At 41.9% G+C, this 21377-nt stretch overlaps 1 protein-coding gene across 2 annotated transcripts in view; it reads left to right on the forward strand.

Annotated features, from left to right (window-relative positions):
• The window catches only part of fnbp1l (formin binding protein 1-like), a 53710-nt gene that overhangs the window by 15645 nt on the left and 16688 nt on the right, over nucleotides 1-21377 (forward strand). For both annotated transcript variants that reach the window (XM_072681665.1, XM_072681666.1), the window contains exon 2: nucleotides 18429-18544. In XM_072681665.1, coding sequence (XP_072537766.1) covers nucleotides 18429-18544 — 116 coding nt within the window. The remainder of the gene's footprint in view (nucleotides 1-18428; nucleotides 18545-21377) is intronic.

Consider the following 21377-nt stretch of genomic DNA (forward strand, 5'->3'; position numbering starts at 1 on the left):
GGATAAGGACTGTCTTGTCATTGAACAAGTGCAATAAAACTGGGTTGGTTTTGGCAGTGTGAACAAACCTAAAATGGTTGTCTAGATATTGCTCCTCAAACCATAGGCTCTGAATCTGGTTTAAAATGGCTAATACCTGGATCAACCCCAATCCCGATCTGCTGGTTTCGGAACATCCCTAGTTTATTTTGTAATAAAATTTTAAATAATAAATGATACAGGAAATTGAGCTTCTTCAGTGTAACATTATAATACTTAAAATATTCAATATTTCCCCATGTGCAATTAATGGTTATTGTGCAATTATCTAAAAAAATAATAGACGTTTTTGACTTCTATTAGTGTATATATAAACTAATAGTATATATACTACTAATAAACCTACTTTTTTTTTTTTTTACCTGTATCTTGCTATCCCTTTGCTGCAGTGAATTTCCCCACTGTGGCACTAATAAAGCATTATCTTAATACTATTCATCCAAATATACGCAACAAAAAACTGGACGTCAACAGTAGGAAGTAAGTAATATTAAAACCTAGCCTGGTTGATAAGGATATTATCATAAGGGATGGTGCAAGCTATAACCCACTGTGTAACCCGGAACTGTGGTACCAGAATTTGGCTCACAACGTTGTTTATGCAGAAGTGTTTGTCCCTGCTGAAGCTTGGTCATTAGTGTGAGCAGAGCTCTGCCTGAAATTGCTCACCGTCACACATTCAATTCAGTGACCTACCTCACGTACATAACGAACAGGAACTGTGAGTTAATGAACTAGCAGCCAAGCCTTCATTGCAAAGATTATTTGCTCTATTCTTGACGTGTATGCCAGTTATTGGTTTCCCTTCTTCCCCTTTTTGTGTCATCCTGCCCTCTTAAATAGTTTCTGCTGCTTGCCAGGCTGCTATTGGAAACAAGAGTGTGTCCCTAATACCTCCTACACAGTACTGCTATTTATTGCATTCAGGACAAAGTCCTGTTTAGCTTGTACCATGATATAACATTATATATAAAATCGGCACATGTCTATCTGCTGTCTGTGACTGCGGTAAGAACGTAAGGAGCATTGTTTTGCAGGAAACCCAGGACTTTAAGACTTAATGTGGCTTAATATGGTCTACAGGTCCAGATCCATACTTTTTTGTTAGTAAAAATGGACAAAATCCTTCTTTTATTAGGTTTATTTTTCATAGTTTCAGTATTAATTTCTTAATTGTGATTCTAAAATCTCAAATATAACTCAAGTACTCTGCTATAGCATTAGAAAAAAAAAAACACTGACCGGTCAACCTGCAAAGGAGTGTGATAAACAGTGTTAGGTAGTGAGTAAACAGTCAGTTCTTGAAGGTGATTTTAGGCAGGTCTTGTTTGGTGTACCTGGTATGCAGTGGTCACGTCCTACCAAGACTGGTCTGAGGACAGACAACCGGTGAACCAGCAACAAGGTCATGGGCAACTGAGGCTCACTGATGCAGTACATGGAGGCCCCACCTCACAACCTGCATGCCTCAAAAGATCTGCTGTGAACGTCTTGGTGCCGCAGTACACCTTCAGAGGTCTTGTGTAGTCCATGCCTTGATTGGTCAGAGTAGTTAAGGGAGACGTTAAAGTTGAGGCTAATTAAGGTATAGAAATTCTGTCTGTAGCCGGGGCGTCATATTCCATTTTCATTCTCTCATTTTTATCTAGGATGAAGACCACTAGAGCATTTGACGTCCCAGTGCTAGAGTGGGTTAAACCTTAATTCAGTAGTACTGGATATGTACTCTTTAAGGGGAACCTGAGACTTGTATGCTTTAAAGTTTGTCAGCTGCTGCTTACACTGGATGCTGATAGCAATGTGTGCATGTGGAGTGAAATAAGAATTCTGGGCCGACTGTTCTCGTTAAGGTCACGCAACCACAAACTGGATGTGTTTCCAACCTCAACCCACATGCGAAAGTGGCTAAGATCAGATCTGAAAAGATCACATTTTTGCATTGACACAGCTCTGGAATCATCAGGTCATGTTTTGGCAAAAATCAGACTCATGTAGCTTAGCTTAAACATTCCGCCACTTCGGCAACTTTTCCTGTATGACACAGCAACATTCCCGGTTCTGTTCATCACCCACAGGCATGCCCTGCTGTAAAATATGCTAACATACAGCCTCCCTTTGCTAATGCAAGCAGATTTACAGCACTGACTCCCCCGTTCCTGATTCAAGTCTCTGAGACTTCATCTAAAAGGGAAGCATGTGACTGTGGCGCTGAAGCTGAGTGAGCTGCAATCAAGGCATAAAGGAGTCAGGCAGGCCTGGCTTTTAGTGGCCTTTTGACTCATCTTGGGGAAAAAATGAGTGGTGTTCTTGTGATAAGTTGGGCAGAATAGAATGGTGACTTGGTCGAGTGTGTAGCTGTGCACAGTGCTGGATCATAGTAATGCTTGGCGACTGCCTGACGCTGTCCACCTGCCTACCTCCTGTTCCACTCTCTGGTTTTTGTCTGGGCCCACATTTGATACCTTGTGTATCAGCACACGTCAATCAGCCACATTAATGAATTGCTTGGGGAAGCTGTAGATAAATTGCCTTAAAATGTGACACTTGACCAGCAAAAAACTGGTGTTTATTTGGTGGTATCAACTGTTTGATAAAAGTTCCCATAACAGTCACTTCTGTGTTTCTGTCTGAGTTGAAACAATTGCTATTTCCAGTGAAAATCAGGGTCATGCTTGATACACTTTGCATATGACTCAGGATTTAAAATGCACCAGTTTTTTCCTTATATAGCAGTTACTTTTCATTCTTTGGTCTGGATGAGGTCATAAAAAATCTGTGCACTTTAGGGATGTCCAGATCTATTTTTGTCCTTGATCTAATCAAAGTGTCTTGATGCTGAATATCAACTGATGCAATACGGTCCAATCTGTATTTCTATAAAAAGCCAAATTCTATCTGTGTCCAACATGTTATGGGGGTCTTGTCTTGTTGTAATTAATACATAAGTAACATGTTTTTAGTAAATAGTTTATAGAATGTAATGTTCTTGACTGATTTATTAGCTGGAGTTTTTTTTTTAACTGATTAACTTTATAAGATTGATCTGATCATTTTGCTCTGTTATTTTAAAACACTACAGTGAAGGTGTGTGTGTGTGTGTGTGTGAGTGAGAACTAGTACTAGGTGGTTTTCTTGTCCATTCGTCCTATATGGTGGCACACAATATGTGAGTGTATCAGGAATCTCGTCAGCACTTAAACAACACTGATTAACTGCACGTTTCATTACAAAGAGTTTAATCAGTCTTATTTAATTCAATAGTATTTTTTTATTAAAAATCTCAGTACTCTGTGTGGGAGAGTATTTGGATAACTTTTTTTTTCATGTTGTTCTTTTACGCTTGTGATAAATATCGTATATCGTAAAAAAAGTCTTTAAATATTTAAAAAGTCTAATTTTGATCTGTTTTATTGCAAAGTACACGTTAAATGTTTAATATGTGTATTAGTTATAAAATAAACTGTTTCAAAATGACTTGTCTTGTGTTATTCACAGGCCAGGCAACTCCTATAGTACTCAGTCATACAAAACAAAAACCCACTGACTCTTGGTTTTGAACATACTGGTTAGTGTGTGTGTGTGTGTGTGTGTGTGTGTGTGTATATATGTGTGTGTGTTACTCCCACCAGTGAGGCAGAGTGTTTCCACTAAACTTTCATTTCTGATCAGCTATAGTTCAACAGTGAAGTCATGGCAGGTTTAGTCAACATTGGCAAAACGGCAGAAAGCAGCTCAAACACAGTCAAATCAGACCCAACTCTGATCTGTTGGGCCACATCAGGATAATACCGTTATTGAATATTTATTTAAATGTTTGATGTCCAGTTTGACAGTAAAGCTGACTTTGACATCAACATAGTAGTAGGATGTAGGATATGGCCTTCCCCTCTACAACTCCCGGGTTCACGGGTAAAAAGCTATACCAGTTCTGACTCCGTAGTAACTCTGTGTGAAGGATGTTATGTAAGTGAGAATTCCTGTGGAGTCAAATGGTTTAATAGTGACCGTGGAGTTTCGCAACACGTCTAGCGCTGGTGTCGCCCTGCCCAGCTTTTTGGTTAAGCTCTATGACTTGGCCAATTGGCCTGCAGCTTAATGCGGAATAACCACACCCAGGTTTCTGTAGCTCTTCGCTGCCACGTTACTAGAAGTACGCTAGTTCCGTTATCCTGATCTAGAGCTGAGTGATTACATGTGGGGTTCAGTTCGACTTGCTTGGCTTGTGATTTTGGGTTTTCTGATGGCGACGGTTATAATGAATACCAGTGCTAATCTGTAATCTGGTTGGAGGCTACATCAGTTAGTAGTAATCTAACGCCACTATCAGCAGCTGCATAGTTTGTTGCTAATTAGTCCCAGATGAGAGCACTTGTATCTCTGTAGGGCTGCGTGTGTCTGTCTGTGTCTCTGTGTGCATGCGTGCCCTGAGGATATAGGGTGCTAAAGGTGCGCGTGTGTGTGTGTGTGTGTGTGTGTGTGTGTGTGTGTGTGTGTGTTGTCTTCTGGGTCTTAATTCTACGCCTCTCCTCCCTGCGTTCCTCTGGGAGATGAACTGAAGCTTCTCCCAGTCAGATGTCATTCCCTGGCTCCGAAACAGTCATGACCTCACCATCTCCAGGACAGATGGTGCAAGGGTCAGCCGCTCTCCGCTATTGGCCGCCCTGCAGCTAATGACCACGAGTGCTGCCAACAGGACCGTTTTTAGGAGCTGAAAAACATAGCCTGACATTTTAGCTTTTTTTTCCCTCTCTCTCTCTCTCTGCAGTCTTCTAACTTTGTCATGTAGTAATTACAGAGGTCACTAAACGTAGGGCTGAAGTGAAGTAGCCAGATTGACCTCCTGCCATATACCATAGAGGCCCAAGGCCTTTCCGTGGCTTGTGCATCAACTGCACCATTCAATTAGTGATGATGATTCAGTTTTACTGAGCCGGTTTGGTTTATGATTGACCAAGAGATCTCCTGGCTCTCTCCCGCTAATGATTGCTCACTGTTATACGGCACGTCTAACGTACTTGCGTAACAAGAATAATTGCTTTAAGTGAATATTTGATGATATAGTGGAGGCATGTTCCTTAAGACGAGGAACGTTACAGAGTACCACAGATTTAAAAAGCGTTCTTTATTCTGTCAACGTTGCTCTTTAAAATGGTCAGTTGTGTGGAAAACGACTGAGTAATGTGATTATTGGTAAAACGTCAGCCTGTGGTTTGCCAAGGATGCTGCTGGCCACATGTTCAAGCTCTTCTACCCTCTTTGAATACTCTTTGAATGAAGTCTTTATTCAGAGAGCTTGCAGACCCTGACTCCGTGACCCATTAGTTTGTACTTCCTCTGCACTTTGTCTTTTGTTCTTCATATGCGCGAACTCATCCATCGCCTTTCGGCGGAATTCGTCATTTTGAATGATAAATATATCCAGTCACAGGAATTGTGTTCATTCATAGTTTTAATGGAATTCTCGTTATTCAGCTAACCCATAGATATTGTAATTTTATTCTGAAATATTTTACCAAAACATGAAAAGAAAGTTTAAGAACATTGAAGTTGCTTTCTTTTTCTTTTTCCAGTTGTGGTTTAAAAAAAACATACATTTATGGAAATAATTGTGGTTGTTTTTAGCAACCAAGACAATGAGCTTATTTATTTATTTTTATCTGAAATTGGTGTAAAACAAGGTAATATCTGCATACTGCTCTAACCTATATGGCCAGAAAGATATTCGATGCAAATACGCAAACGCAAATGCCCATACTGGGCCAACAGGGGCAATAGATGACGAATCAAAACCAAGACTGGCAAGTACATGACAGCTTGGCTGTCGCTGGAGTGTCCCTTAAATTGGAAACCCAGTCTGCGTTGACCAAAGTGTCTGCGTTTGTAAGTATATTTCCAGGCCAGTGTCTTTAAATTACATTGCAAGTGGCAATCGTTGGGGTCCAAGCACTATTATGAAGCCAATAGACAAATGATGGGCAGTGTTGAGGTTTATTCCTATTTAAATGTGGGGTCTCAAAGGGAGACCAAAAAGGGATATTTCCCCGGTGTTTCAGTCTCTGGTAAACTCAAAAAGTCTCCTACTGGGAACAAAGCCACCAAAGCCCACAACAGGGGTTTGGTTTTTGAGCTTCACCTTCTTTACTGCTCATGAGTTTTCATGTCTGGTTCTTGGAGTGCAGTTTAAGGGCACATGAACGATCATAAAATGTCGCTCATAAAAGGCCATTGTTCACAGCCCCCTGTGGTACGTGGGTTGTGACCTCCGTGGTAATGTCTGCTTTCTAAACATGCCCTATGACCATAAATGCATCTGACGCTGCCCACTTCCTTACATTTAGTGGTGTACCATTGTGTGTGAACCCTTTTCATCAGCACTTTCTTCTTGCTGCATGGTGCTCTTGTAGTCAAGTTATGATTCGGAAATCTGACCTTCATTTCTGGCAGCTGCTGATCTGTCCAGTTACTCATGACTTCGTCATTGAGGGAACTTCCGATTTCTTGTAACCAAAAATGTCGTCTTCTAATAACATAATTGTCTAATGCCCAGTGTCTTTGAAAACCTCTGATTGTCACTCCCTCGCAGAATATCTTGAAAGCATCGTTTTGGATGCTGCGTCATGCTTCTTCATGCTGCCAGTAATTGATCATGGCTAATGCTGTTCAGTTCCTGACCCAAGGGCAAATTGTTAAACAGGCCAGTTAATAGCTGGATATGACTCGCATGTGACTGCTGTGTGAATGTTGTGTAGCTATGCTGTGCTTCAGGCTGTAAAACTGTACTCGCACTCCCTCTCCTCCCCTCTCTCTTGCTCTCTTATGGCCTAATGCCACCGCCTGGAACTGAGATCGAGGGACCCCAGAGTGAGTGTTTTTCCAGCGGCCTCTCCTAAGGTCCTCCTGGTGCCGTTTCCGGTGATCGCTCACAGCTCAGGTTGTGCTTCAATAAGCCAGCCAACCTCAGAACACTGGGGCACTGTCTTGTCGTTGTGCTGTGTGCATATGAGTGGTCTTACATTATCTTGAGTGTAAGGTGAAACTGGCCTATAGGGCTGTGTTAGGCTTTCGGCGATCAATATGCTTCTTGACCTTCATGCATTCTGGGTGAAATGGCTTAAGAGTGCTTAAGAGAACCTTCATTTGTTGTTGCTTATTTCTGTACCTCTTAAAATGGACAAAAGTATTCAGACACTTTTTATTTAGTAAATTTGCATACTTTGTCTAATGCCAACCGTCAGCTTGGAGGAGGGAGATAAAGCTCTGTGGAGTAGTGGAACTGTGCACCATTCAGTATCTTTGGTTGGAGTGCCATCCAGTGTTAATACCCAACCTAAGGACTAATTGTCTTGTGGTCGAACACAGTCAAATCTCCCAGCTTTCCAAATTCCAGCATAAACAAACCTATAGTAGATAAATTGTAAATATTGAGCACATCACCAGGCCATAGTGTTTAAGCTGCCCCTCTGACTTCTGGTCGTTGTACATTTTTGGGCTGAGATGAGAATTTCTTGTATCCTGTGGTGGGACATTAGGGTTCAAACTGAAGAACACTGGTATAGGTTAGTTTTTGGACTTTGGACTACTTTTTCCCCCCATTGTTACTGGATCATAAGGCACTTTCAACCTCTAAATGTCCTCGGAGAACGATTGAGGCGGCTTCACTCTTGGCCAGAATGGTTCTGTGTTATTTTCTAATAATAGCGGAACCTTTTTGGTGCTATGTTGATTTTTTATTTTTTTTCTTTCTTTTGTATTCTTTTATATAAAGAAATGTAATGTTATATATGTAATCATAATTCTGTATAGAACAATTACAGCATACAACATTTCTGTATTTTAAGGGGGTTCATGTTTCATTATAACAAAACCTGGCCAGTGTGAATTGAATACTTCTTGACTTGATAATGTGGAAGTGGCCTGTAGGTAGGTTCATTGTGAAACTAGGTAAAAGTGTTTACTAACTTGGTAGCAGGTTGGATCAGGAAATGATGCCATTAGGCTGGTTTGTTCTACCTGGAGTTTTTGTGTTTTTGTTTTGGTTCCTGTTCGCAGTCTTTTCTCTCATAACTGAAGTAAATGTAATGCTGGGGATTTGGGGATTTGCCTTTCTTCATTTCTTTCCATCTTTGACCTCCCACACACACCCCCCACCACTCTCTCCACTATATTCTCTGCTTATGTGATCCTCCCTGTAGACTTCTTCCCTATGAGAGCCTCATATTACTGCCACTGCTGCTGTCTCTTTCTGGCCAGTCAGCGTTCCAGCCACATATCCAGCTACAGTGTCTCTGAAGCAGCTTTCCATTTGTGTTAATAGTAGGGCCCAAATCAGTAGCAGTGCTGATTTTGGGGAGGTACAAGATGTTGCTGACCGATAACATTGACTGATTTATAAATTTGTATATTTATTTGACATTTTTTAAAACATTTTTAAAGTACTTGGCTTGTGGAAACTAGTGTAGGACCGTCTTCTAAGGTTCAGGATCATTTTAGAAGTCTGACCGGGACCATGACCATGGCGCATGGCCATCTGAAGAGAAAGCGATGCAAAGAACCTCATAGATTTCTGGACCTGCTGTTTACTAAGTGACTCGAACCTGTTAGCAAGACAGACTGTGGAAACCACTGGGCTCAAGGACTTTGAGAAGTTCTTTTTGGAGCCAAAAGTCTTACCTTGGGAATCCTCAGTGAAGATGATTTTCAGTAAAGCCCAGTTTTGATGTATTGGCCAGTCTTCAGCCAAGGACTGCAACATCACAGGCGCTCTCAAACTTGGCAGAGAAGCCCAGTATTTCCTTACACTGGTGAAGGACTAATCAGGCCAGGATATTTCGCTTGAGGTACATTTTGATTTGTAGTATTAACCTTCATGTTAACTTAGCCTTGTTTAAGTTGCTAATAGGGGTGCACAGCTACACGATTACATCACCATGCTAGCGATTATGTTTTACTGCTTAATAAACTACAGGCTGTCGCAACTACCTCTGCAGGGTCTATATGACAATAGGTGGAACCAACTGTAACTTGCACTACTGTTTATTTCAGGGAAAAGAAACCTAGTCTTTGGTGGTTGTTCCTTTTTCCCATTTAGCCAAACTGTGATATCCAAACCGTGGAGTGAACTGAACCAGGTACACTTCTGTGTACAGTTACACCCCTAGCTGTTTTAGCCCTCTTTGTTTTGATAGCACATTAGTACATTAACAGTGCAGTTCATTAGTGGATTTTGTAATCAATGTATCTGTTGTCAAAATAATTCATCATTTTCAGGCCTATGCTTTCCTGATTTTGTCTAAAGAGCTGATATGTGGAACTCTACGCTCATGCTTTGTACAAGCAGAACATGGAAGGATGAAAGGGGAAGCAAGGGACTATGCTTTCGGGCACTTCCTTAAGCCAGCAGGTAGCAGAGAGGATGTGGTTGAAACATCTGAGCCAAAAACCTCTCCACACCACCCCCTCCCCCAGCCTCACCTGGGAATTTCCTCTAAAGCAAAACTGAAAAAGAAATATTTGCCAAAAATAAATAATAAATTAACTTTAAAATACATTATCTAATAAATTCTGGGTTCATCCTAGAGAGCCAAAATGATCAAAATGGACTGAAATCTGAGTCAACCCACACCACAGCCAAATTCACTTACGGTCTAACTGAAATCTGATACTTTATGATTGATCTGGATTAGCATTTTCTCCTCAACCCCCTCACATGTGCCTTTCCCCCTATTAGTTTTAATGTTTAATACATGAAACCAGAGCAGAGTGCAGACATGTGCTTGCCGAGGCGGGGAGGCGGGGAGGTGTTGGCAGGACAGAGGTTAACTCTGCCTGGCTCGGGGCGTCTGTACAGTTGATGCTAGCTGTTCTGACAGCGCGACATTTCCGTCCACGTCAGATGAAGTGTGCCTGCGACGCGCGTCTGCGTCTGAATTCCTGCACGCCCTGTTTGGGCCCTGCTTGCAGTCTGTGGCTGTGATTACTGTTCCTCACTTGCACCCATGTCTATGCAAATGAAGCACTGATTTCAAAGCAATGTGGAAGCACCATTTGCATTTACCTGCGTTCCCCTAGGCGCTGCTTCTGTGGAGAAATAAGCTGCCATGACTGCAGAAGGCACATGTAGCCCAGTGTTTATTGCCTTGTCCTTTGACTTTAGTCATGCTGGTGGAACCCAGCGAGGCTTTCATGCTCCTGCTCTCTTTCTGACCCAGCTTCCTTTCATTATTCTGCCTGAGGATGTTTTGTTCTGAGGAGATGCCTCCCCTGATATGGCTATTGTCTTTCAGGTTCCCCCAGATTTCACTGGTTGTGGCGTGGTTTGGGATATGCAGGTTTAAGGGCCTATTTATGGTATTTGTTCAGCTTTTATCTGCATCAGCTCTTGGTCTTACAGTGTGTTATCATTACTGTAAGGAATTGCTTTGCAATATGTTTTTCATGGATTTCAGCACTTGTGTAACCCAGATTAATGTAGACCAGTTATGGAGTCTGGAAAGAACTCTAGAGATGATGCTTATTTGGATTTATCGGACCAGAGGATGTTGTAGTGAGTCTGCGCCCACTGCATCCTCAGCTTTCTGTTCTTGGCCTACAGAACTGGAATCCAGTGTGGTCTTGGTGCTGTTGTAGCTGAACTGCCTCAAGGTAACTTTTCTGCTCACCACAGTGAACTCCAACCAGTCTATTTTCTAACCGCTCACGTTTTTTTGAAGCCGTTTTAAGGCCTATTAAGCAGTTTTCACATGTAAACTCTAAGCTGAAAAATGTCTGCTGTTACCCATTTAAATATGTAGCATTAAGACTGGGGGATATGGTAAAAATACTATATCACAATATTTAAAGATTATTTTCGTGATGCACAATATTTATCACAATACATGTAATTACAGAGTAAAAACATCAGTAGCGACACATTTTTATAAACTATTCAGATGCTCTCCCGTACTGAATACATCTTATTCAACATCTGCTGCACTTCATCTTCAATTAAACCAGTCTAATTACACGGTTTGTAGTAAAATCTGCAGCAGCTAAGTGTTTATGAAGCACTAATAGTATCCTCGATACGCTGAGAAAAGCATATCGTCATCACAATAACAAAAATTTATCACAAAACGAAAAAAAAACAATTGTCATATTGCCCAGCTCCATGTAGCGTACAGTTGGATTTTGTTTCTGGGTCTGACATGTTTTCACTCCAGGAAATGTTCTGCATGATTTAGGCATGAACCGGTGTCTGTGTAGCATATGCAGGCGGCATGGCAGGACGCAAAAAAGTATGCTGCAGAAATAGCAGTGTTTTGTTTACAGTACATTGAAGATCGCGAGTAAGGCTACCGACTCCTACATAAAGATATCAACACATTCACTGTGAAATTCCAGGAAAATTACCTGCATTATTCGTACATTGGCTCACTTGGACATTACCCAGACTTTGTACTTGGAGGCTGGCAGGATATAAAGCCTAGGTAACGTCCAGTACAACTGATCCGGACATTTGCACTCTCATTCTCATAAAGCTCCCCCGAGTAATGTCTGGAAAAGTTCTGGGTTACCGTGCATGTGTGAAAGGGCTGTCCATCTTTTGACAGGAGTCTGCGCTACAATTAAACGTACTATAATGAATGACCCAGCCTGTTGGGGGTGTAACAGTGGGCCAAAAATTGACATTGCAAATCAGAAATGTAACCATGTGCATTTTTTTCTATCATTTATTGAGTATAATTAATTAATTAATTTATTTTTTACCAGACTTCATCAGAAGTCACAAGATGTCAATAATTTAGCGTGTAATTATCTTTCCATCCCTAATTATCTTTCGCACCCTGTTGTAATCAGGATTGGAGTGAAATAATGATATTGGGCAAATATAACCTGGTAAATATGTCACGGAAAATGTGAACAGTGGGAATTTTTCTTTTGTATCAAACAGCAAAAAATAAAAAAGCATGACCTTTGATTAACATTGCGATGAAGATGCTGAAATGATATATTGCACAACCCTGAAAAAATGCTACTGTATTAGTTGTGGCCACTAATGCAGTTCCATTGCTTCAACACTACATTGCTGCAACCCATTCCCAGCGCTAGTCTCATTAGTAGACTCTGCAACAACATAGATAATCCTCATTCTACAGGTCTTACAAATTTTGTTCAGAATATCGCGAGTGCATCAAAGCGTGAACCCAGTTTCAAGAATCGAAACCAATCCTAGCCTGAGTGAATCATTACACCCCTACTGCCTGTACATAGTGTATTGTAAACAACAATGTCATGGTACTTTATTTACTGTAGCCTGTGGAGTTAGACAGCATGCCTCGCATTCACCTTACTGACTGCAGCCATGCAGGCCTGTAAATGAGCCTTGTAACTGGAAATTGAGATTTCTTGTACAAGCCGCAGGAATGATCCAACCAGAGTTCAACACAAACAAACAGCTTTGCACAAGAGGGAGAAGGGGGATAAGGACGTCTGGAAAAATGGCAAACTAATAAAGTTGGATGTGGCCCCACGTCAGAGACACTACCTCTTAGCAGAGAACGGAAAGCTTGTGGATTGAAGTGAAATTCTCAAGAAGCCTAAAAGCGGAGGACCCCCCCCCCCCCCCCCCCTCTTCCCATTCCCTTCCAAATCCACATTTCATGGACATCTCAGCCCAGCTAAAAAGTGAGCCTGCGCTGGGCTCGCTCTTTTGTGCTGTGGAGTTGATGCAGCAGGGGGTCCGTAACGATTCACAATGGAGTCAACGCTGAGATCCGTATCAGGTGTCTGTAAGCTGAGATCCAACGGCTGCCAGCATTGCCAGTCCTATCACCTAGCAACCATAAATGCCAGTCATCAAAGGGAGGCGGGAATTTGATGAACTCATGGCATTAATTATTCATGAATGCGGGACATTTGGAGGGAAAGTAAGATGATGTAAGATATGGAGCCGTAGACACACTGAGCATGCCCATCTGCCGTTGGCACCGACAGTAGCCCTCAGGAAAAGAGTGCAAGCCAGAAGACCGGAAACTCTATTGCAGGCATGGAATTCTTTTCTTTTCCCTTGTTTTCCACAATGTAGGACCACAACGAGACTGGAATTCTTCTCAGAACTGTGTAAAATGTGGTTCGGTCCTTGCATATTTGGTGTCCATCGCCCCCTGTGTGTAAGAACCACTGTTTTTAAAATAACAACTGGTTTGTATTTCACCACATTCTGTCCCAGTCCTGTAATATACAGCACATAATATGCATTTTAATGTAGGCTAGGTCTGTTTGTTGGTTTGCTAATGATGTAGCTTTTCACAACTCTGCAGTTGTCCCACATTTTATGAGCCTTTAAGTGTCAAAGACATTAACTTGTCACTTAAACAGAATGTGGTTCTGATTTTCCCTTGGCTATAAGAGGCCTCGGTTTTTTAGAGGCTGCAGGCCCCTGTGGTCCTCCTCTACTACACATGGGCAGCATTGAGAGATCACAGCCATCATCATGAAGATAATGTCTGTGCACAGTGAGCATGGCCTGTTAGCATTACCCTCTGCAGGAGCAAGTCTCTCACCATCTGTACAATACGTTTAACCCATGATATGCAGTGATTTCAACTCTGCAGTATATTGTAGAAGACCTCTTCTCTCTGGACCCTCTGTCCTTGTCCAGCTTTGGAACTTTGTATGGAACTTGGGCCCTAGGCCTGCACACCATATAACCATCACATTTACAGATTAGCTATAGAAACTTTTTTTACAGCCAGTAGAAAGGGAACGGTCTGTGCTTGAAGTTGATGTGTTGGAAGCAGGGAAAAAAAGGCAGGCGTAAGGATCTGACCAATTATGATGGCTAGACAACTGGGTCAGAGCATTTCCAATTCAACAGGCAGGTCTTGTGGGCTGTTCCGGTTATGCAATGGTCAATACCTACCATCTGAATGGTAGTTTTTAAGAATCTGACCCGTGGTACTAATGGCTTCATGTTTATCTGCTCCAGGGAGACCTATTCTATTGGCAATACTTCTCTACAGGGACTAGAAAAGCTGTGTGTGCGTTTGTACATCTGTGTCAGTAATGGGTGCAGCTTAAAGTAGCTGAATGCATTTATCAAAAGGGGTGTCCACAAATATTTGGACATGTAGTGTAGCTTATACCTTATCTTTACTGGAAGTGAGCATTGAACCCACAGCTCTGACTGAATGCAAAGGCATTCTCAGTATTACTCAGTACAACTCGCCCTGTATGGGTCTTCCTGCAGGGGATTATGCCTGAAACATCGCTTAGTGCATAGCTTTGTCAGGTAATCTGATCTCTGCAAACTGAAAGTGATCCTAAACGAGCGGTTCAAGCTTCTCTGGTGTTAGGCCGAGCTATTCTGTCTCTTCTCTGTGCGGGTAAGATTGTGCGACTATGTGAAACGTAGGCTGCTCCCATTGGTTTCAGTTGAGTTCTGCCACACCTGAACCAGGAAACGCCCCTCTTTCTCTCTCTCTCACTGACCTCATTCCAGTCAATAGAGCTCAACCAGTTTATGAAACTGCCTATGCTAATGTTCTTTATTTTGTTTTATCCCCCCCCCCCCTTGTCCACTCTGACCTGAGAACAGGTTTGTGTTGAGCAGTTGTCTGGTTATGGAAGAGCAAACTGGTCTTAGTTCAGCACTGAACTTTAATCCTGATGACTCAGGAATGTGTAAGCAGGTGTATTGCTGGGCGGAGCAGTTACAAGTCTTAGTGATATGGTTCGTATTGACTCTTCAGTGACGTAATGCACAAAGGTTGTGTGTCGGTTATATATGTGTGTGTGTTTTGTGTGCACTGACGTTAAGCGATGGTTACATCGCTGCAGATGGCCGTGGGATCGCTGTTTTTCCACTCGACTGAAGCACCAGACTGCTGCTAAAGTGATTTCCTTCAGACGCCATGGCTGCAGGGGCTAGCACCGAGTGCCTACTGGACTGACAGTAATACACTCTCTCCTAGGCCGCCCCTACCAAAACACACACATTCTCATTCTCATTCTCTCTCTCTCTCTCTCTCTCTCTCTCTCTCTCTCTCTCTCTCTCTCTCTCTCTCACACTCTCACACTCTGACTTTTTGTCGGATTCTCTCACCCCTACACACCCGCACAAACACACACATGCACATAAGCTTGCTCTGAGCATCACCAGTCCAAAATAAAGCACCAGTCCGCCCTTGGCAAAACTGCCGCAGAGTCAAGCTGCGTTTTGTGTTTGTTCACTGCTTGCTTCCTTCCAGACGTACTGCTTCTCTCTCTCTCTCTCTCTCTCTCTCTCTCTCTCTCTCTCTCTCTCTCTCTCTCTCTCTCTCTCTCTCTCTCTCTCTCTCTCTCTCTCTCTCTCTCTGTGTGCTGCTCCTATTTATCCATTTAAAAACAACCAATGATAGGTTAGGAGTTTGCATTATTTATTATTAAATTATTTAATGTAAGTACTTGTATTATTATATTTGTACGGTGAAGATCATCTCTTTGCATATCCTCGCAGGGTCAGAGCACAGCATCAGCCGTGCTTAAGAAGTAGCGCTCGCTTTTTGTGGAGGCTTTGCAAACAACTTGGAACAGAAACTTTTCTTAACTCAATTAAAAAATCTTTGGTTAAGCAGATGGCGCTATGGCTCATGGCGCCGATACATGCAGCTTAGTGGACAGGGGTATTAAAACCATAACCCCTTGATTAATAACCCAGTGCTCTTACCGATGCCTCTGGACTTGCTCAAGGGCCCAACAGTGATAGCCTAGTGGACGTGAGATTTAAACTCACAACCCTGTGATAAATAAACTAGTGCTTGTACCAGCGCCTCTGGAGCCAGAGAGGATTAAGAGCCCTGCTTTAGGGCTGAGCAGTGACAAGCCTCTCTGCTCCAGTGGTTCAGGTAAGAGCACTAGGTTATTAATCACAGGGTTGTAGGTTCAAATTTCCTGTCCACTAGGCTAAGTTCCCAACTGTGGCAGCTTAGCGGACATGGGTATCAAACCCACAACCCTGTGATCAATAACCCACTGCTCTAAAAAAAAAAAAAAAAAAAAAAAAAAAAAAAAAAAACTGAGCAACCACTGCCCCTTCTTTTGCTGTTTTCTGCAAAGATCCCACACTAGATAAAAGGGGTCCAAGACCTCCAGACCTGATTGTTCTAAACTCAGATGGAAATCCTTGATTAAGCAGGCGGTGGTTTGGCTCACTGTGCAGATATACGCAGTTCTTCTGTGTTCTAGAAGCTCTGATGTCCTCCTACAGTGACGTTGTTTATCCACCCTCTGTTTGAAAGACTGTGATGACGAAGACAGGCCTGAACTGTTTGTGGACGTGTGTTTGTGGCGTTGAGGTCTCAGTAGTTGTGATCCACGCTGCACTGAGAGCGTTCATGGGGAAGCCTGTCTATTGTTCTCTCTGTGAGGAAATCTGTTGGAGCTGTTCTACCTCACTGTGTCCCACAGAAACAGTGCCAGAGCTGCACAGCAGAGTACATGCTGAGTGAGCGAGCCTCCTTTCCCCTACCTCTCTCTCGCTCTCTCGCTCTCTCTTCCTCTCTCCTCCTCCTCGCCTCATCTCCTCTCGTCTGGGGAAATTGTCTGAGGGAATACTAGCTTGCTCTTATGAATATGCTGCCTTAGGGTTTATCTGCTCACTCGCGCACTCTCCTTTTCTCATTGTCTCTTGCTAGCTCTCCCTCTCTTTCAGGCTTGCTAACTCTCTCGCGCTCTCTATTTCTCTTTTTCTCTTGTTTATTTGCTGGTTCTTTCGTCCTTTGTTCCTCTCCCCGACTCATCATGAAACCCAGTCTGACTGCCCCAGGCTGGACGGGGGCCAGCGCTGTACAGCCTGTGGCTCCTTTAACTCCCATTTGGTTTGAACAGACAGGTTTCCAGTCTAAGAGTTGTCTTTGTCTCTCTCTCTGTCTCTCTCTCTCTGTCTCTCTCTCTCTGTCTCTCTCTCTGTCTCCGTCTCTCTCCGTCTCTCTCTCTGTATCTTCCTGCCTATCTCTCTCACTTCCTTTCGTTCTGTTTTTTTTTTTTGGGTCTTCTGTACTCGTCTGAGAGCTTTACCATAAATAGATTGTAAAGCTACAGCCACTGCCTGGCCTGCAGGACCAGCACGCAGATGTGTATTTCAGGCACAGTGTTGTATCGGAGTTGGCGTATTGGTTGGGAAAATAAGGTGATATAATGCTGTCTCGGTGCTCAGACCAAACTGGCATCAGGCAGCCATTTTGCGGGCAATGTCGTCATCATTTTTATGGGGACTTGCTAAGGATAGCAGTCCCTATACTGAGAGAGCATGTAGGCCGCCACATGGGAACCTGTTCATTTTCCACAAATGTCAGCCTAACTGTGTTCTTATGAGGTTGATATTTAGCAGCACACATTCCAAAATAGCACTTGCATTTGTAAAGGCGTAATGTCAGAAGTGTTCTATCCGATCTATAACGTATTCGGATAAATGGATCTACGTTATTGGGGATGCCAAATGTCATCTGATTATAGCAGTTCCATTGTGTTGGTTTTGGGATGTTTAAATAAATTGCAATTGATTTGTAATACTCAGAAATGTGGTATGCACCACATCTTTTTGGCCAATTAAATTCTTAAGTTGTTTAGAAATGTAAGCGTTCAGATTCTCTTTTGTGATGCCAATAATGGTCAGTTTGTTTGTTTGTTTTTTGTTTGTGTTTTTATGTTTGTTTTTTTTCTTTAGAAATCTTTAAAATGGCTTAAAGAAACAGTTGCGGTCTGCAATCTGATGTGTGCTGCTTTTGTTTACTACTGAAGATGCTAGGCTAATTTTGCTTTCAGACACTAAGCTTGGACTTCATCACCAATCTAATCTCCATAAATACAGGCGAAAATTTTAATCCTTTTTTTCCCATTTTTTAATTGTGGTTCAGTTAAATTCATTTTTATAGACTAAAGGAAGTCATACTGTAATAAACCACATCAGTGTGTCTGTTCAAAAGACATGAAGATAAACTTGGTACAGGATTTGATCAGATTTTTAAAAATATTTTTTAATATTAAATAGAATTTAATATCAGTTTCAGTTTATCACAATTCCAGTACCCATCAATACCTATGTGCTGTTTTAAAAAAAATAATAATAATTGGTGACATGAACTTAAAAGATGAGGTCATGATCGAATTGTCAGGTCATTGTGGTCAAATATTAGCACTTCTATATGTTGGGAGGTGAGCTCAGATGTGCTCTTAAATGCCAACCGGGTTTTCCGAGTGCAGAAATTTGCTCAGCTGTGATTCGTATTCTGCTGTATCACAGCAAAATCATCAGTATTCCTCAAACAAACCATTACATATTCATATATCCTGTCTTATACAAACAGAGCAGTGACAGAGCTGTCTCCTTCACCTCTCAATGCCCCTCTGTGTTCTCCCACTTCCTCCCACAGGACCAGTTTGAAAACCTCGACAAGCACACACAATGGGGCATCGACTTCCTGGAGCGCTATGCAAAGTTTGTGAAGGAGCGGCTGGAGATCGAGCAAACCTATGCAAAACAGCTGCGGTAAGTTTTCTAATAATAACTGCCCACACACCCGGACGTATCTGATGTATGCACATCAGCACTGACCTCCCGGTGCCAGCGTGCTTTGGATATCTAATGTTTGAATAAATCATGGCAGTGCAGTGATGAGTTCCTGGTCTTTTAATTTCACCTGACTGTTACAAAGTAAAATTAATTGACAGATCTTGACAAAACAGTCATTAAATATTCATTCTGAAAAACATTTCTGTTGGCACATCTGGATGATTGTCAACAGCAGTTGCCTGTAAAGCTAAAGTGCTGTTCAGACAGGATACTGTTCAGACACTGGGTGCTCTGCTGGGTGGTCTGCTGTCTACAGGGATTCTAGTTGCTTTTACCTCCTAAAAAACTAACTGTAAAACTGTAACTGTAAAACTACTGTAACTGAATTAAAACCCAATCTGCCATTCCACTAAGTATTAAGCCGCAGTGGAGTGAGAGAGAAGCAGGTTAGCCAGAAGAGCCTCGTCATTATTTACTCCCTCTATTAATCAGCATACACCTTCACTTTGTAAGTGCCTTCAGCTTACCGCTATGTTGGACTTAAAATGGCACCAAGCCAGCAGTGTTGTACACCAACTTTTCCATGGTGGGTGTAATACTACCTGTGGCAGTAAACCGTGATGTTTGAAACTAAAAAAAATCAAAAAAACATTAACCCTGAATGTTGTTAGAGCGTTAGCTGTTTACTGATCTGGTTGTTAACCTCTCAAAATGCCTATGACCCGCCTGCGGCCCGAAAGTGATATTACAAACTTCTATTACCAGAGAACAGCCCCACCAGGTTGTACAGATATCCCTGTAGTTACTGACTAATACAGCATAGTGTGCAATACGCCTTGGAGTGTTAAGGGGTCAAACCAGCCAACCATCCAACATTGATGCATAACACCTAGATTTTGTTTAAAGTGATTTAAAAAATATATATATATATATATATATATATTTGTGTAATTTAGTTTTTGTATTATATATTATTTATTATTATTTATATATAATAATCTTGGCATAAATCTCCAAAACAGCACCTTTGCAGGAGAAGGGAAAAAAGATTTTGTAGGCTATTTTGAAACATTTCTATTGGTTCATTTATCATGAATTGTGACACACTAAAAACATTTTAATGCCCTGTAGGTTTTTTTTTTTTCTTTTTTCTTTTTTTTTCTTTTTTTTTTTTTTTAAATAAAAGTCTTTACTGATGCAAGGGCGCATAGTTCATTCAAAATGACTAAGAAAGCAGATTTCAGTGAGACATTTTGTATTTGATTATTTTTCCTATTTCCTTTTTTTTTGGTTTCACATAGCGACATCTTTCTAGACTCAGCTTTTCTAGCTGGTATTTGCCTGTAGAAATTTCATTTTAAGGGCTCACAAATCACCACCGCAGCCAAAGATTTAAAGTGGCAGTCAGCCACTTTCCTTCAGGTCACTGTGTAACTAACGTGCATTTCTCCCCTACAAATCTGTCTGGCACATGTTCAACACACTGCAGCTTACAGGTCAGCTTAATGTTTCGTTTCTTTCTCTTTTTTTGGTTGGTTGGTTGGTTTTGCTTGAGGCAACAAAAGCCAACAAACAGAAAACACTGTCATGTGACTATGCTTTCGAGCTATTCAAATAATTGAGCCTATTAATGTAATAAATAAGAATGTAACGTTCTGTACGACCAGCTCTGACCAGTAGTTTATTTCTGATTCACGTCTGTTTCTACTGGTTTATGCATCTAATTCAGTCCCAATGCCCTGCCTAAAGCACTTACCCTGCTGTTCAATCTATATTATTGATTGACTCTATAGTAGCATGCACTAATGTCGTAATGCCTCAGTGTGCGATTTTAGAATGCTTTTTTTTTTTTTTGCCTTGAAGGGCGTAAGTTGTGTGATGATGTGATGAAAAATCAAACGGAGGATCGGACACATGCCATAAATTTGCTTCAGGAAATGAGCCGAGCTGCAGCTGTGGCCCTTTTCTCCCCCTCCTTCCCCCCCCCCAATCCCCCCCCCCCCCCTCGCTCTCTTCTTCCTCCCCTCTCAAGTAAGCCAGGCCTCCCTGCTCTCCCCCTGGGTGTTACCCTGTTGCCTTGGATACAGCAGTGGAGTCCCGCATCACCCCATGTAATCTCTCTGATAGTGGTATTGTAGCATCACACCAGAGGTATCTGACAAGGCCTCTCTCTGCCTGACTCGGACCAGCTGCGCCTGCCCGACGCAAACTACACACCGAGGCACACCGACTTAGGCGGCGTGAACAGTGCTGAGCAGATCAGAGGCTTGTTTATCTGGGAAGACCAGCAGTCTCTGGGGGACAGCTCTGACTAATAGCATTTATAATGAGAGAGACTTTTCATTTGTTTTTGCTGTGTTTATTAGAACACTTCATCACGATAATGAAGAGTAAACTGATGTCAAGTATTAATTATTTCTTCTTTGTCTCCATGGTATAGCAAACACTCACCTCATAAAAACCCTTGTCTTTTTTTAGCACGTTTTAAAAATAGAGATTTTTACTTGAACAATTTTGAAAGTGATGCAGCAATCCGCTTTATTTCCACTAAATTATTAAATCTGTCTGCTGATTAGTTTTCACACAACATACAGCTCATCCTGAAAATGGAGGGATTTTGCGTTCAATCTTAAATGGTGCAGATGTTACAGAAAACTAACTCACTCTAGGCTGACCATTACTGGTAGCTAGAACTTACTTGTGAAAAGGTAGGTATAAAATGTTCTGAGGAACACCCCCACTTAAATAGCTAAAATGAAAAATAGGTGCAGCACATCAGCTGCAGACTAGAAAATGCGTTCTTGTCTGT

This window comes from Salminus brasiliensis, chromosome 6 (genome assembly GCF_030463535.1).
Source record: "Salminus brasiliensis chromosome 6, fSalBra1.hap2, whole genome shotgun sequence".
Lineage (NCBI taxonomy): Eukaryota > Metazoa > Chordata > Actinopteri > Characiformes > Bryconidae > Salminus > Salminus brasiliensis.